The 19,037-nt window shown below is 39.9% G+C and overlaps 1 protein-coding gene across 1 annotated transcript; it reads right to left on the bottom strand.

Moving 5' to 3' along the window:
- Positions 1–10,283: 10,283 nt before the first annotated feature.
- LOC311507902 (placenta-specific gene 8 protein-like) lies at positions 10,284–14,355 on the bottom strand (the record flags this gene model as incomplete). Its single annotated transcript, XM_084572446.1, has 3 exons — positions 10,284–10,388; positions 13,237–13,361; positions 14,121–14,355. 3 exons carry the CDS (start codon positions 14,353–14,355, stop codon positions 10,284–10,286), a joined length of 465 nt encoding a protein of 154 aa, XP_084428572.1.
- Positions 14,356–19,037: the final 4,682 nt, after the last annotated feature.

The following is a 19,037-nucleotide window of genomic DNA, read 5'->3' as shown; positions in this document are numbered from 1 at the left end:
ATGAAGGACTAAGCAGTTGTGTGCAGAGGTTTTTGTTATCCTCCTGCATCAGCTGAAACACGCACCATAATGATATCTCATATTCTGATAATAAATTTATTTAAGTAAGACTATGAGGTAGTTGAGAATTTCCAGTTTATGCAACTTTATACTTGTTCCTTACTGTTTAGTGGGAAACACAGTTATTTCATGTGTGTATAATCTAACCAGTAGCTCTAACTGTACAGTAAATGTAATGGAGTACTTAGTATAGAGTAGATTTAGATGGAAAAACTTCCATCAAATTCAAGCAGTCAAGTAAATGTACTTTTAACTTCAAATGTGGGTTCAAATTACATCTTAAATAAAGGATGTTTGAATTAATCAACTTTGGCCACTTATTAGTTTGTTATACGTGCTTTACTGTAAACTCTTAATCTTACAAAAATATTACTACTTTTGTACTTGAATGAAGTCTCTACAAAGATGTTGACTTGACTTGCTATACATTATTTTTACAGCGTAGAAAAGCTATTTTTTACTGAGGCAATGCCTAAAGGACAGAATCCAGGGGTTTTATTTTGGCAATATTTTTTTTTTTTACAGTGTAGATAGGGAACTTTTGCTAAGACTAAGATTTATTCGGACAATATGTTGTATTTAATAAGATTATACGGAAAGTTTTTAAGTAAACTCTTCATCTGAAAAGTAGCTTGATTTTGCTTCAAATAGTTTCATACTTTGGAAAGAAAGATCAACATTGACTTTAACTTATTATTTTGTTTTTACAGTGTAGAAAAGCTACTTTTGCTCAAGATAAAATAATATATTAATCTGGACATACTGCTGTGTTTAACAGGCTTATAAAGTGCCGTTTTAAGTTAACTCATCTGTCACCTGTGAAATAAATTTCACAAAATATATTTTTACAGTGTATAACTCCGGTAAACGACATGAATGTCACCGTGTTTTGGGTGATCTCCTCCTCAGAGGAGCTGCTGAGGTGTTATTTCGGGGCGGCACTGACAGACATGCGCACAGCTGATGGAAGAGAGGCACATCTGCACTGACGTCACCTCCACCCCCTGAAAAAGCTGCCAATTTGAAGCTGTCCGAGACTGAGACACAACCCGGTCCCTGCAATGTAGTGAGGAGGAGCTGCTGCAAGCCAAACTCTTTTTTTTTCTTTTTTTGCTGGTGTTTGGATGCACTTTCTTTTCTCTCTCTCTCTCTCTCTCTCTCTCTCTCTCTCTCTCTCTCTCTTTAACCTTTCCAATCCACTCTGAGCCACAGAACCTGAACACAAAGTCTTGAATGTAGTCTCTGGCTGCTGGACGAAAGCCAAAAGCTCAAACTTTGTTCCTGTGCTGAGATCCTTGCTGCTTCTGCCGCTGCTGCTGCTGCTCCTGCTCGGGTAGTCCGGAGCTGAAGCGGAGACTCTCAGCGCAGATCCAGAGGATGGCCAGGGAGCTCAGAGGGAGATGAGAAGAGGAGAGCGGAGGAAGTTTGTGCATGGAACTTGAGGGGAGTCTGCAGGAGTCTTTTGTCCCGGGCTCTCCCTTCAATCAACACTTGGACCGGAGCTGACAGCGAGGATGAGCGTGGTAAATATCTCCTAACTCACCGGGACCTTGTCTTAGCTGTATATATATATATATATATATATATATATTTTTATGTGGATTTCACAGCCTCGCATTTTTGAGTTGCGTGGGCAAATTTTGGCATTTTTGGCGACGTTTACGCACTTGTATCCACAGTTTGCAGAGCGTAAAGTTTGTCCCTCGGCTTTAGGCAGCGAACGCACCGTTTATTTTGACTCGTAGACGCTCCTTGAGGTGCCGGTGTAATGCATGCGGGCCGGCAGCCAACTGTCAGAGTGGCCAAGTAGGTAGTGCTGTCTGTCTGGACCGCTCGGAGCTCTGCAGCTGAAGAAATACGCCCTAAATCCCCCTTCTTTCCCCCACTCCACCCATATTTAAAGCAGAGATACTGTGTCTTTAAAGCTATTGAGAAGGTATTGGGCTAAAACAAGCGGTGTATCTCATGCAGCCAGTGTAGTAACATGATCCAACATTGATTTGGAGTCAATAAATAACATGACCTGGAAGCTATTGAGCTAAAATGCTAATATTTACATATAAAAATTCATAAAAATATTGAGAGATGTACAATGTAAAACAAAGAGGTGTATATCATGCAGCCCATGGTGGACTATGATCCCACACCGATTTGGAGTCAATAGATCACATGATCTGGAAGCTATTGAGTTAAAATGCTAATATTTACATATGAAAATTAATAAAAATGATTTAGAGATTTGGGTGGCACAGTGGCGAGGTGGTTAGCACTGATGTCTCACAGTGTTTTCTTTTTTTTTTTTTTTACCAGTCTATCGCATGGCTAGACTGGCAATAAAGTATTTTCTGATTCTGATGCAAACTCCACACAGAAAGGACCTAGTGGGCCCATGGATTTGAACCCGGAACTTTCTCGCTGTGAGACATCAGTGCTAACCACCTCTCCACTGTGCCGCCCAAATTTCTAAACATTTTTTATTAATTTTATATGTAAATATTAGCATTTTAGTTCAATAGCTTCCAGGTCATATGATGAATTGACTCCAAATCAGTGTGGAATCATAGTCCTCCATGGGCTGCATGAGATACACCTCTTTTTTTGACATTTTATATCTCTGAATGTTTTTTTTATTAATTTTTATATGTAAATATTAGCATTTTAGCTCAATAGCTTCCAGGTCAAGTCATCTATTGACTCCAAATCGATGTGGGATCATAGTCCTCCATGGGCTGCATGAGATACACCTTTTTTTCTACATTTTAAATCTCTCAATATTTTTTTATTAATTTTTATATGTAAATATTAGCATTTTAGCTCAATAGCTTCCAGGTCAGGTGATGAATTGACTCCAAATCAGTGTGGGATCATAGTCCTCCATAGGCTGCATGAGATAAACCTATTTTCTTTACATTTTACATCTCTCAATATTTCTTATAAATTTTATATGTAAATATTAGCATTTTAGCTCAATAGCTTCCAGGTCATGTGATTTATTGACTCCAAATCAATGTTGGATCATGTTATTACACTGGCTGCATGAGATACACCTCTTGTTTTAGCCCAACACCTTTCTGCTTTAAATATCCCACATTTTTATTTTGAAAACCGGAAGTCGATAGCCGACTTCTATCTCTGTGTGTTTACCGTAGAGTCTGTAGTACGGGTGCACTTGAAATGTTGAAGTGGCTTGCTTGGAGTCGCACTGTACCCGTAGTGAAAAATAGGCTTACCCAGAGCGAATGTCTGTCGAATATCCAACTTAAAACTAACTTCACTGTGGTCGCGCGGTGGAGATTTATGCGTCGCTTTCAGCCTCGGTGTAGTCATTAAACTGTCATCGGTGTTTAACTGATGAGGCGCAAATGTAACTGAAAAAAAGGAGGAGAAAAGAATCAGCGCTGTGTCAAATGATGTGCAGAGTGAGAGCTGTAACGTGTTCAGTCACACCAGAGCTGCGACTAACGACGCGTTTACGATGAATCTGCAACAGTTAGTCGATTAATTGATCGGTTATTAGCGTGCGACTGTGCAGCTTGTTCGAGGTTTACAGCACTGTAAAAACTTTGTTGGCTTGGGAAAGAAACTTTTTGTGTTTTTTGGGGACAATGAATAAAAACATAAAAATGCACTCATAAGATAAAACTGTCAAAACATTTTACGCAGTACTTAAGTAAAAGTACCTTTTTTACACTGTAAAAAATATGCAAACATCTATTAATTGATAGCGCCGTCATTTAAATGCACAAGAATCTGAAGCAAAGTCATTTACTGAACTACTCTACGTTGATTTTGTTTGTACTTGAGCAGTTGTTCTCACCATATTCGATTTTGTTGACACGTTGGCGTAGAAGATTAAGATGAAAATGTGCAGTTATGTGCTTTTAAATTTAAGTAGAGTACTCGAGTAAATGTTCTTACCAGCTCTGATTTTTCTTCAAATGCTTTAAAACCTGAATGAAGGATCAATGAATAAGTTGACTTGAACTTGTTTTACATTAGTTTTACAGTGTAAATTAGGCACAACATCTTACTTTGTCCTAATTTCTGTCAAAAAAACAAAAACAAAATGAAACCCAAAAGTAAACTCCAGGTCTGATTTTTCTTCAAATGCTTAAAGCCCAAACCATTAAATAATTGACAGAAAATTCCAATTCTTTGAAACTGGAGCCTTTATTGGTCCTTCTGAACAAACAAATTTTTTTTTTTTCAAATATCAATTTCCATATAGGAGTTTTGATTGGTATCATATTTGATACAGCGGGTCACAATGCTCAAAGATTTTTTTTTTTCTCGAACAAAAAATACACAAACAAATCCAACAAAAACAATGCAGCAATGGAACTGGCAGGGTGGAAGTCTGGAAGACATAACATTTCAGTTATTTTTACTCATTTTGCGGTTCACAACCTTTTTATTTTGAGTGATGGTAGGCTTGAAAACAGTTTCTGTCCTTGTTCAGACAAAGATGCACTCTGCATTTCTCACAGTACACATGGGCAAAGTGGCCAATGCAGTGCTTGCATCTCTGTCGGGTTTCCCATGTTGAGAAATGATGAAGGCCATCCTTTCTCACATCAAGGGGCAGCTCAGGGGTTTTCCTCTTCCGGGGAAGGGTTGCCGTTGCTTCTGGAAAGGACAGTGGTCTGTCACACTTTTTGACCTTTCCTGCACTTGTGAGGGCGGAGCAGGTTTCAAATATGTATTTGAAATACATATATGGTGTCCAGTCAAGCCTCTCTTCAGAGTCTTCCTCAACACATTCCACAAACTCAACAGATGGAGGTTCATGTCTTCTCCACCGATACTCCTTCTTTTTCACTGGGCCTTCATCATCATCATTACCATCTGGGTTTTCCTCTTCCTCCTCCTCATCCTCATCATCATCTTCTCCGAGCTGCTCCATGTCACTTGAATTCCCATCCATAATCATTTTCAGAGCATCTTCAACACTGTATTTCTTTTGATATCTAAAACACACATGCACACAAAAAAACAGATTATTGTGTATTTTTTCTTTGAATTGGTCAGTTTTTAGTGAAAATCAGTAAGCAAAACGAAGTTGCTATCAATCATACCATTGCAACACCCAACTAGTCATCAATCATCACGATACAGCAAGTTGCATATCTAATTTTTTGCTCTGAATGTACCAAATAATGTAAATTAAACATTTAATTAGTTTACTTGAAAAATAAAAAGACTGTATGTTGCTTGATGTTATTTATAATGCATGAAATACAATAAAATGACAATTGACTGATTTAGAGTTACATGACCTTATACACCTGCTGTATCAAATTTGATACGTCATTTTTAACACGTATCTAACACATGTATATAATTGTATACATCGGGTTTTTCAGGGAAAAAAATGTCACACTGCTCATGTAGAGGGCTCAAAAACTCATGTATCACATATGATACGTTTGGCGTTATAGGGTTAAAACCTAAATGAAGGATCAATGAATAAGTTGACTTGAACTTGCTTTACATTAGTTTTACAGTGTAAATTAGGCACGACATCTTACTTAGTCCTAATTTCTGTCAAAAACACAAAGCAAAACCCAAAAGTAATCATTTGGGAAGCGTGAATGTTTGTCATCTTTTACAACCGATCGATTAATCGACGCCTCTACAGCGCTAATTTCTGCTCGATTTCCTCCGAACAGGAATGCAGATGGATCAGTCAAGACAAGTTTCCAATATAGAGCTTCCCGTTTGGAGTTACACCTGAGACTGACTGCGTCTGATGGATTACGGTGTTTTCTGCAAGCGGCTGACATGACTCCAGGGGCCAGCGAGATGTGGAAATGCTCGCCTTCAGGAGAAATCTGAGACCTGGATGAGCCGCCTTTGACGCTGTGAGAGAATTCAAGCGTAGGAGACAGACCATGGACTTGTTATGGTGTGACATAGTGTGCTTTTAACCCATCTGCAGCGCCCTCTCTCTCTTCTCTCTCTCCCCCCTATCCCCCTACCTACCTCCCCCCCATCCCACCCCATGTCACATCGTTCCCTGAATTATGGAAATTTTGTGGAAGACGCTGACTTGGACTCTGAGCCTGGTGGTGATGGCTGCTTCTGAATTTCAAAGCGTCAAAAGACTTTCGCACAACTCTCAAGGTATGATGGTGCGGCTGGGAGGCTTTGAGAGCTTTTATTAAAACGTTGTCACATAATTGGTGTCTCTTCTTCTCCCACCCTTCCTGTGAAAGAGGAGTTCCTGTCCTACCTGCAGCACTACCAGCTGACTGTCCCGGTGCGGGTGGATGAGAATGGAGAGTTCCTGAGCTACACTGTGAAGCACCACCGACCGGGCTCCTGGTCTCCTATAGCTTCCTAAAGTCTGTCCTTGTCTTCCTTGTCTTCTCCTAGAGTCGACTGGATTCAGTCCAATAAATCTTTCTGTCAAAGTTAATGTAGTGTGGAGAGGGTAGCTGGTACCTTGTGTTCTCTACTCCAGAAATGTTCTGGTCATCCAACGCTGCCATAAACTCCCTAACCCTCTTTGGAAGATTTTTCTCCTTGACGCTGTCTCCAGGAAACTGATGCAGATTGGGAAATCCCTAGTTTTCAGCCTCCTCCTCCTCTTGTGCATGTCTTCCTTGTGGTTTCTTTTGCATCTACCTAAATATCTGAGTCAGAATATTAACAACGATCACTCAGTGTTGTTGCTTCCACTGCAGTGGCTGTTTTCTTAATTATTCCAGTTCCCAGATCTGTTTATAAGGCAAGGATGGGATGCTCAAAAGGGAGTTTGATCCATTTACACCTGAAACATCTTGATCAGAAAGGCCAGGATGTACTGTGTGTCCGTGGCCAGTAGAGGGCAACCTCTCCAGTCTGGATTGATGGAAACACGTCTTCTAATCTCTCACTTTCTAATCTCTCTCTCTCTCTCTTTCTCTCTCAGCCCGTGAGCCCCTTCCTACCTGGGACAAACAGATCCAGTCTCTATGTTTCCAAGTCAACAACCTCCTAGAAAAGATCCGGCAGGGCGCTCCAGAGTGGGCAGCACAAGCTCTGGAAGCCCAGATGACCCAGTGAAACACCATCTCCACCTCCTCTAAACCGCTCCCCCAAGACGTTCTGTCTTCCTGCCACCGACCATCCCCTGCAGCCCCAGTAATGAAGCGACATCCACTCATTTTTTTTTTTCTTTTCTTTTGGCTAAATGTTTCAGACTGTATCGTTTTTATTTCTTTGCTCAGTGTTTCTTAACATTGTTCACGCGTTACCGGGTGGAGTTGTTGGGATGTGTGTAATGAGGCGACGAAGGAGACGCGTACATGGTGTATTTAAGCTCACTGCGTTCTCTGGTTTTTAACTTCAGAACACTGCTGCATCTGTAGAGCTGGGTTCATGTAAAAAACGCATAAAGGAAAAAAAAAATAATTCAAAGCTGAGAGAAAGTGTTCAGGTTCATGTTTGCTCATCGTCTGCTCCTGTGGCAAGTCAAAGAAGCATCATCATTTAAATTACTTTTTAATTAAATGTTTTTATACTTTACTGTTTATTGGGTTTACCTTACAAACAAATACAAGAACTACAATTAAAGTACAAAACAAAAGTAAACATTAAAACATCTTTATCTAATCATTATTTTTATTATTATTTGTCCAATATCTAGAAAAATGTTGCTTAACTAAAGTACTCATTGTAAAAAAAAAGGCAACCTTAATCACTACAGTTTATATTATTATTATTACATAATAGGATCTGACTAATTGGTTGTTAGTTATCAGTTTTGTAAAAACTTCTGACCATGTTTAAAACAGACATGGTCGCTGCTTTAGTCCCACTACTACTCCAAAGGGGCAGCTTCGCGTCCTGTTTCTATAGCGTCAAATAACTTGAACATACATCAACATTATATTAACTACCTAATATGTCAGAAACGATCCTTGAAAAAAAAATGTATCTGAGGTGTATTGTAGTGTTTTAGTTAGGCCCAAGTCCCATCCACTAACACAGAGGGGGCAGAGCTTATGACCTATACTGCAGCCAGCCACCAGGAGGAGCTCTACTTGCTCTGGCTTCACTTTAGAGGAGCTGTTCCGCTGTCGTCCATCTTTATACCGTCTATGGATTGTACGCAGAAGGAAAAACAACTTAATTTTAAATTAAATAACCATAAAATAAATCGTGCAGCACTGGAGCTGAATTATAAAGTATCACAAAATGGAAATTCAACTTTTCACTGCTGTCGTTTGGTGCTAATTTTGTTAACATGCCATTTTATTATTTGCTAAACACCAGCAAGTAAAACTATGACTGAGGTTAGCATTTCACTCATATCACTGTAGACAGCTGCATTTGTAGATAGATCATCACATAGAAACAGATATTTAAGATATATATGTATATATACATATAATGCACACTCCCCCTGTTGATGGTTACAGGCTGCAGGAGGTGAGGCCTGGACCTCCAGAAATCCACTACCATCTTGGTTTTAGCTGCATGAGGGTTTTATTTTTATTCTTTTTCCCATCACCTTTCACTTTTGCCACCCGACAATAATCGGTGCAGTGTTTTATAATTTAAAGGATGTAATTTAATATAGTAGTGATCAAAACTAGAGCAGGACTTTTAAACATAACGTTTATCCTTTCTTTAACACGAGCAAACGCTTAAAACGGTGGCTGATTTCTAAAAGCTTGGACTTGGATCCAGAGTTACATCTAAAATTAGTTTTAAAACACTGAAGGAGCCTAAACAGGAACCTCATCTCTTAGCACGCTCAGTAACGTCACAGTCGTACACTATAGTGACTACGTTCAGTCCTCGATAAAGAACAGCCCATCCTGAGCTGCAAAACATGAGATGGTCGTAGCAATAAATTTACGCCGTCGCCGGCGGCCGGGAGTTTTCCAATACTTTATAGGAGTCTTATCAGAAAGACTGTCATCTGTATTACGAGAAAGTTATGTCCACCGTCATGTTAGTGCAGCTATTGGGAGAATTATGTAATGCCAGCGCCCATCTCAGTTTGCTGAGTTAGCTTCAGCTAATTTGAATAAAAGGACAAAGTACAGTTGAGGCTGATGTGAACTTCTATGTTAGATGGTATTTTATTAAAATAATGATGCTAGAGGAAAAGTCTGCCATGAATTTCTTCACCCACACAAAATCGCCAAGCAGCAACCCATGCAAGACGCGGAGGACAAACGCCACAGAGCTAGCATGACTAATAATAAAAATGTTTGCTCAACCTGGCGTCTAGTGATGTGCCATAAAATTATGACCGTCCGGTTAGTAACACTGACTATCTGGTTCCCATGGCTCCCGTCAGTGGGTGGAGATGTGTCAGGGAACACGCTGAACATTTTTTCCTCATGGTTGATGTTAGAGAGACTTTGACTAAACAATGCAGGATCAAACTGTGACGTCTGGATCAGAGCATCTCCAGAACTACAGCTCTTGATCCTGGTCGGCAGTGGTCCAAGGAAGGAGGAGAACCAGAGACAGGTGGCGTGAAAAACTCTACAAGTCCCGTTGCCTTTTTTTTAAAAACTCTTTTTGGATTTACCATGGGCATGGTGGCTAGCACTGATGCCTCACAGCCAGAAGGTTCTGGGTTCTAATCCATCATGGTGGACTGGGGCCTTTCTGTGTGTAGTTTGCATGTTCTCCCTGTGTCTGCGTGGGTTCTCTCCAGGTACTCCAGCTTCCTCCCACCGTCCAAAGACATGCTGGTTAGGTTCACTGGTGATTCTAAATTGGCCGTAGGTGTGAGTGTCTCTCTGTGTTAGCCCTGTGATAGACTGGAGACCTGTCCAGGGTGGACCCCACCCACAACCCTTCACAGGACAAGCAGTTACAGAAGATGAATGGGTGAATGGACAAACCATGACCTGGATGACTGAGAACCTTCACAGACTTATCCTATCCTAGGGTTAGGGTTAGGGTTAGGGTTAGTGGTGGTTTTAATCTTGTGGCTGATCGGTGCCTCAACATCAAAGATGAAATCAAAGATCAAGGATAAAATCCTTTTATTTGACAAATCAAAAACACAGAGGCTGCACTGAACTACATTTACTTTTATTCATCAGAACCGAGCTGATGCATTATCAGCGCCGTTGTCCACGTTTACGACTTCTCTCCGTTGCCGCAAAGACGGCCTCTGGAAGACATAAAGTTAGCATGTCACACTCCAGCTCCATAAATACATCAGTTATTTATTTTTTTCTGTCTGTGATGTCTTTTTGGCCTCACCCCGTTCAGAAGATGCCTTGCTCCTTCCGGCGGTCGATGTCTCTCTTGAGCTGGCAGGCAGAGCAGAGTGGGCAGCAGCCCACCACCAAGTAGTCGTTGCACAGCGACCCCTGGGAGCACAGGGTGGGTCAGGGTGAGAGGGTGAATGACGATGACTCAAATCTTTAACAGACTCCTATTCGGCGGCTCGGTGTAATAACTGGATTTGCGTGGGCGACTGTGGCCATGGTAGGTGTGTTTTTTATTCATTTCTCTTTTCCTGCATCCATGAGGAAGAGGTGCAGCTGTAAATGACGCTATATGAGCTTTGTGTGTCATAATTCAAAGATAATGTGTAACGCTTCATTTATGGTTATTTTAGTTCGTCTAAGAGATGATTTCCTCTTTAGCCCGAATGGAGGCAAGACACGTTGAATATAGTCGAAACCAGGGTGTGGTCAAAATTATTTTAGGTCCTAATGTTTCCCTTTTGTTTTAGTGCAAAGAAGAACAAATACATTATGATAATGTTCACATTTAATGAGCTATCGGTTTATTTCCTTTTTTTTTTTTTGCATTTTCTGCAATATGCAACAGCTGGATCATACTTTAAATTTAATTTATTTATTTGCCTTTTTAAAGAAGTCTTTTTCTAACTGGTTACAATATTATTTTCAGAGTCTGTCGCACATTTACTTATTTTTTGGACATTTCTTGCCTCCAGATTCACACTGGTGCGGTGGTTAGCACTGATGCCTCACAGCAAAAAGGTTCTGGGTTCTAACCCATCATGGCCCGACTGGTTCCTTTCTGTGAGGAGTTTGCATGTTCTCCCTGTGTCTGTGTGGGTTCAGATTCATTTGAAAATTGAAAAGTGAATGAACGTCTCACAAAACTCTTGCAAACTGTAAAAAAAAAAAAAAACTACTGTAATGTTCTCCAGGTCATTATGTGGAGGTTCAAAGATAACATAAGGCTTCATGTACGTGTTCTAACTTTTGCTTTTTATCGTATTTTTGGAAAGCCTGAAGGTTGTAAGTCAAATCTAAATGGTTGGAAGATCAGTGTGAATCCGTATACAGGTGAAAACACTTTAATCCGTCCGACGCATTTCAGAGAAGAACGTGCAACTGCTGAAAATTTGGTTAAACTGAATTGTTCTCTTTTCAGTTTTCAGCGTCAGTTGACATTAGTCATACATCTTAAAGGGGAACTACTGTATTTTTACAACCTAGGCCTTATTTCTGGCATAAAATACAATCATTTACTCACCCATATAACTTTGGTGTCATTTGGAGTCGTTCGTCAGATATTTACATCCGCGTATATCCATATAGTGGGAGTGACTGGGGCACTGAAATGCAGCCTCTAAATAACGCATTATCTGCCGTGAAACTCGTTAATTTCACCAATATTTTGTTGTGATACGCTAGTGCTATTCCAATATTGCATTATCTGCAGTGTAACAGGTACAGCTCCGGACTCAACAAGGCCTAGGTTGTAAAAAAACAGTAGTTCCCCTTTAAGACATATGACTAATGTCTACTGACGCTGAAAACTGAAAAGAGAACAATTCAGTTTAACCAAATTTTCAGCAGTTGCACGTTCGTATTTTATGCCAGAAATATGGTCCAGGTTGTAAAAAATGGTAGTTCCCCTTTAACTCCAGTATGGGGTAGTTTATGATGGACAACATGAAGCTTTTTTTTTTTGGTGCTGTTTTAGAGAAGTGTTTCTGAGCCTGCAGGTTGTGAATCAAATGGAACAGGGTGCAAAGTTATTACTCGAAACTACTCGGCCTAACAGGACTAAATTCATCTTTTTTAGATGTTTATTTTTAGAATATTTACGTTCATGTTCAAACGAAACAATTAAAAAAGCGACATCTCACAACTCCTACAAACTTTGACTTGGAGTCTGAAGCATTTTACTTGAGCATGATCATTTTCTGCCACTTTTTAGTCCATTGCATTTCAGAGAACGACGTGCGACAGTCTGACTCTCTGGTTACACCATTTGTTTCCTGCATAATATGACCATATTATGACCATAATATGACCAACTGAGTCATGTTTACCAAACGTAAGCCTAGCTGCTCAAACAACAATAAAAACCAAAGAAATGTAAAATTACCACTGGAGACGGTAAACAAAAACAGGATAAAACGCTTCTGGACTGGACTTATTGTTGCTGCACATCTTGCACATGGTTGTGATTTCACTTCATTTCATTGCAATTTCAATTTGCAATTATTTTATTATTCTTGTAAATACTGTGTATATAGATTTTGTTTTCCTATTTTATTTTTCATTGCTTATTTTAGTTTTTTTGTAATATATTACGTGTACACTGAGTGTCTGTACATCGCTTCTGCACCAGAGAAATTTCCCAATTTGTCATTAATAATCTATTTTAAGAGAGCAAAACAAACATGAGGTTCAAAGACATAAAAGTGTTTCATGAGATCTCCAACAATCTTTTAATCTCAGGGTTATCTTGTGACATCTGCGTGGAAGATTAACTTTAAACGAAGTAGATAAGAGCGCCTCCAACAGTGGCATGAAGCTCATAAACTGGATATGATAACTTATCATTCACACGAGCCCTTTTATTATGAATCTTGTTCTTATTCTGCAAAGTAAACCTGTATATCTTTACATTTCGCAGCTAAAACCAAGGAATTTTAGATGAAATAGTCAATTATGAAAGTCACTGCAGAAGAATAAAAATATTTAATCATTTTTAATCAATTCCCGGCTTCTTCCCTGTGTCCAGGTCCCATTTATTTCTTAAATTATGCAGTTTGGAATTAGTATTACACACAGCCGGACTAGTCATATGATAAATAATTCTTCCTGACTGCTTTGACGTCATACTTTGGAGGGTGTAAAGCCAAAACAGATCTTAAATTACAGTTTCAAACTACCAAAACATCTTGAATTTAATTTGGTGAACTTTAAAATTTTTTGAAGTTCTTACATTGATGTTGTATCTGGTCCTGTAGACACTTCGCATGGCCATGGAATGACCGCACATGCAGCACTCGTCCATGTCGTTGGCAATGGAGATGCCGAGCATGCAGTAGCAACACCAGCCATACAAGCCTGAGGATTTAAAGAAAAGGTTCACGGTCTTTAAATCTGTCTGGAAACTATGCTTTCTTTGCAGAAATTAAGAAGCGACATATTGAAATGACTTCACTGAGACAACTCCACTTGACATTGTTTTAGCTTTGTTTTAGAGAAATAATAAGAGTAATCGATAGGGAATACAACTTTTACAGGGTAAATAACATCAAAAACATAGATTTCTGGAATGAAAATGACTAATTATCAATTTACTTGGAGTCATTTTGATGTCAAAAGCCTCATTTCAACTTCATCTTTTACACCTGCACCATTGAGAGCATCTTGTGTGGGAGCATCACCACCTGGATGGGAAACCATATCAGGCAGGACTTCCTGGCCCTCAAAAGGGTGGTCCGTTCAGTGGAGTGGACCATCAGAACCCCCCTCCCCAACCTGCTGGACATTTATACCCAACGTTGCAGGTTAAGGGCCAAGAAGACCCTGAAACACTCTCTCTACTCTCTACTGCCATCAGGTCGGCGTTTCCGATGCCTGAGGACAAAGACTATCTATCCACATGCCATCCACCTGCTCAACTCTGAGCCTTAACTGGACTTAAACACCACTGCACTTTACTCACATAGCTGCTTTCAGTACTGTAAATGTGTGTATATACGAACTACCCCCGTCTAAGTTACATTTCACTGTGCATTACTATGTATAACTGTACATGTGACAAATCTTATCTTATCTGATCTTATCTTATCAAATAAACCTTTGAACAAGTTTTTGCACGAAACGGGGACCGTGGATTTTGTCCCCTATCATTAACATTCAAAGTACAAAAGGAAGAGATGCTATAAATACAAACTTCAGCAAGAAAACTGTTCTTGGATGTAACGTCTGCAGTTTTTACAAACAAGTAACAGTAACAGGGGTTCTTACAGGTTTTAACGTCCTCGAAGCAGTCACACAGGCCAGTCTGGAAGTCAGAGGGTTCATATGAGCGTGGTTGGAAGGTCATAGCCATGGTTGGGATGAAAACTTCTCTCTGCAGGATGAAAAAAACAAGAAAAAGTGTTTCTTCTTATCGCCGCTCTCGGGGCCTTAACGCTGAGGTTCTGACCGTGACTTCTCTTCCATTCCCCCCGGTGCAGACGTATCTATAAATTACCCCTCTTTTGAACATCAAACAACGTGGAAACGGGGCATAAGTTATCCGTTTTTTTTTTGTTTTTTTTTTGGCAATTCAAGCGGGAGGTAAATCTTACCAGATGGTCAGAGGGGTTGAAGGACGAAGATGGAGGAGGCTCCTGGACAGCAGATTGAGGGCTGGGAGGCAGCGGGAGCTTTTATAACCAAAGGGAGCAGGTGACTGGCTTGTTGTAGACATAATTACCATTTTATTGTGCGGAGGTTTTTTATTGTACAAGGTGGGCGTAGGCACATCACAACCCATCCGGTAGCATGCCAGTAAACCTCATGTCACCTGACGATCATACAACTGCCACCTCCCATGTGAATAATTCAAATAAAACCAGTAAATAATTGAAATTGTCTTATATGCGCAACGGATTCTTGTTAGCAATCTATATATCTGTATATCTATATACACTACTCACAATAAGTTAGGGATATTGTTATTTACATGAGTGCTTTTCCTATTTGGTCTGAATTTTAATGAAATAAGTAAAAGTTCCCTTTGATATTACTAATAATGAATGAGAAGAAACACCATTTTCATTAGTTTAATATTTATTACCCCAAAAATTTAGACAATAACAAGGATAGCCCCAAATAACAAAAATTGACAATGTCAGTAGCGGGTGTTTCCACCATTTGCCGCAATGACAGCTTGACAGCGACGTCTCATGCTCCTCACTAGCCTCATGATGTTGTTCTGAGGCAGTGCGTTCCACTCTTCTACAAGTACGCAGTTCTGCCAGGTCACGTCGGGGTGGGGTACGATCATCCAGTCTCTGCTTCAGCTGGTCCCAGACGTGCTCTATGGGGTTCAGGTCAGGGGACATTGCTGGCCATACCATATGAGGCACTCCGACTTCCTGAAGTTGAGGTGTGACAATTCTGGCACGATGTGGTGGAGCATTATCATCCATGAACAGAAAGTTGGGGGTGTGCTGGCGGAATTGGGGGATGATGATGGGTTCTATGATGTCTCTGAGGTAAGAATGTGCAGTGACTGAGCCATCTACAATAACCAAATCTGTTTTGTGCTGACTGGTGATGCCTGCCCAGACTGTTGCACCTCCTCCACCAAAGTGAACACTGGGGACCATGTTGACCTCGGCGTATCGCTCACCTCGCCTTCTCCAGCAACGTTGACGACCATCATTTCTGTGCAAGTTGACCCGACACTCATCAGTGAACAGGACGGTAGACCACTGCTGCATTGTGCAGGTTCACATGATCTTGTGCCCACTGTAAACGTTCACAGCGGTGTCTTGGTGTCAGTGGAATCACTTGCAACGGTCGTCTGGCATTCAAGCCAAAGCGGTGGAGTCGGTTGCGAATGGTTTGTCTGGAAACCCTAGTACCCCTCACATCTCGTAAACGGGCCTGCAGCTGTGTGGCAGTTGCATAACGATGTCTGAGAGCATAGGTCCTTAGGTACTGGTCTGTCACTCGTGGGGCTCCACTCCTGGGTCTGTCACAAACTCTGCCAGTAGTTCTGTGTCTTGATGCAAGTCTGCTGATGACACTTTGAGACACACCAAGTTCACGAGCAACATCTGACTGCCTGCCACCGACCTGAAGGCACGCTATGGCCAAGTGACGCTGCTCATCCGTTAAGTGACGTCGTGTGTTCATGGCTGTTTGAATGATGAACTTGGAATGACTTACTGACAATACCAGCTTTTTATACCCACAGAATGTTGAAATTGATGCCACATTGAAAAGGGTTGTCTTTTAGTAGTTTTTGGTATTGGCCCCAATATGTAACACACACAGTCCACAGTGAGACCATTACGTGGAAAACACAAAATGAGGTGTGTCTATCACCCCAATACAATTGTCTCCCTATCCCAAAAATCTCTGAAGTGAAACAAACACCGTATGTATGACATCCACTGAGTCTCTCACAATATCCCTAACTTATTGTGAGTAGTGTATATATATATATCAATATATTAGCCTAAAATAACATTGATGGCTGGAAAATTAAGAGCATGGACTTTGTCTCATACGATGTGTCGTCCTGCTATCATGCCAAAGGTCTTTTTTTGATCAGTTTCAGTTTGAGAAAACTAACGAGCATCCAGTCAACCGACTCCAACTAAAGAAACAAAACAAAACACATATTCTGTGGTGTAAACTTTACGATAAACTTCCAGAAACTTTCAAACAGTAAATATTAAAGACAATCCTTTAAGATAATCTTTGTCTTCCTTTAAAATAATCCTTTAAGATAATCCTTTAAGATAATCGTTTAATTTATCCCACTCAGGGCATAAATTAACATTTATCAAAGCTAACTACATTAACATACAGAACTGACACAGCAGTTCAATTCGTGTAAAGGTTAATTTTTAACTTTATACTTAATCTAAAAGTCTCTCTCCTGTTTGCCTCCTTTCATACAGACTTTAGTTGCTACCACTCATCTCTAACTGGGATTTATCATCTCCACATTAATTTGACCTATTCACATTAAATCTAATAAAGCACCAACCAGCCAACACTGGCAATTAGCTCCAGGTGATTAACAGGAAGGGTCTATTTACAGGGGACAACGTCTAATGAAACACTCAGTATTCACAACATCCCACTGCCATGTAAAATAAAAACAATAAATGATTTAAATAAATACGTACGCACATTAACATATCAACAGTATGAACCACCCAAACCAAATACATAAATTTCTGATTCCATTGTCCCCCACACGTCTTGTGATGATGGTTTAACCCAAGAGTTTAAAAGCAGGCAATCAGACCATACCTGGCTTTTTCTAAAAAAAAAATAAATAAAAAATCTGCCAATTTAGAATCACCAATTAACCTAACGAGCATGTCTTTGGACGGTGGGAGGAACAGAAAGGCCCCAGATGGCCTGGATTAGAACCCAGAACCTTCTTCCTGTGAGGAATCACTGCTTAAGAATAATATTTGTAAGTTAAAATGTGAATACCTCTTCCACCACTTGTATTTCCTTGTTTTCCAACGTGATTGCATGCAGTTTATTGTCATAAACATTACGAATGATTCATCTTGTCCTCATTCAGAGATTACTGAAAATGTAGTTATCAACCTGGAGTGACCTTTAGAAGACTGCAAAGTTTTACACTCACCTCCTCGACAACTATTTTAAAGTTTGCTTGCTGTGCTCCGCTCAGGCACACGGTGGCGCCACTTCCCACAAAACCCAGCCGACACCGACTTGGTCTGTGCAGGAGGGCCTGTAAATGCTGTGAATGACGACCTGAACTGTAATGATATAGACTGCGACATAATGAGCGGCTGTGGCTGAAGCGCAGCAGTGGGCATGATTTTCAATTTCCGACAGACTAAAGATAGACGTAGACTAAATTACACTAACGTACACAGAGCTGCTATTAGCCTGCGGCCCACAGAGCGACTCCATCACAACGCCTCTCTGCAAACTCTCAAATATACTGCAAATAAGTCATAAATAAGTCAATTCTCAGTCTAGAGTGCATATTTTATCAGTTTTTATTAATTAAATTCAAAGTCAGACCCTAAAAAAACACATTCATACCAAAGGGACTTCCACAAGTAGTTAAAATTAGCTCTTTTTCAGACACTTATAACAATTAACAACCCCACATATATGAATAAATCAACAATAATCTATACATATAATATTACAGCACTGACTCTGCATGATGAGACTTATAATTAATATTAAAGGCATTAAAATTCAGCCCAATATAAAAGTATTATCACCTAAATGGACTCAAAGTATAAAAAAATACTTGTTCTGCAGAAAAAAAGAAGAAGCTTTGATATATTTAATTTAATATATACAGCAGTTTAGTCCAGGGTTTCCAAACCTATGGGTCGTGTTCCTCAAAAGGGTCACACTGCAAATCAGAGGAGTCCGGATTAAGGTGAAACAAATTCACAAATGATTCACAAGTTGTATTTTTTTAGGATTACAAAGTTTTGGCAAAGAAAGTTGCTATGGAGTCTATCTGTTGGGATGTGATTCTGCTCCTGCAAAGATCTATCGGATCTGCCAATCAATCAAATCATTTGGGGGCGGGGCTTTATGTGGTGATGGACAGAAGAGTAACAGTAGTCAAACACGTCATCTGAGCGCCATGGAGTTGAATTTGTTTACAACAAAATGTCTGTGATTGGATGAAGGACTAAGCAGTTGTGTGCAGAGTTTTTTTCCCTCCTGCATCAGTTGAAACACGCCCCACAATGAAATCTCATATTCTGATAATAAATTTATTCAAGTAAGACTATGAGGTAGTTGAGAATTTCCAGTTTATGCAACTTTATATTACTTCTTCCTTACCGATTAGTGGGAAACACAGTTATTTCATGTGTGTATAATCTGACGAGTAGCTCTAACTGTACAGTAAATGTAATGGAGTACTTAGTATAGAGTAGATTTAGATGGAAAGCTGTCATCAAATTCAAGTAGTCACGTAAATGTACTTTTAACTTCTAATGTGGGTTCAAATTACATCTTAAATAAAGGATGTTTGAATTAATCAACTTT

This window comes from Chelon labrosus, assembly GCF_963514085.1.
Source record: "Chelon labrosus genome assembly, chromosome: 22".
Lineage (NCBI taxonomy): Eukaryota > Metazoa > Chordata > Actinopteri > Mugiliformes > Mugilidae > Chelon > Chelon labrosus.
The sequence above is the reverse complement of the archived record's forward strand: the minus strand, read 5'-3'. Positions and strand labels throughout refer to the sequence as shown.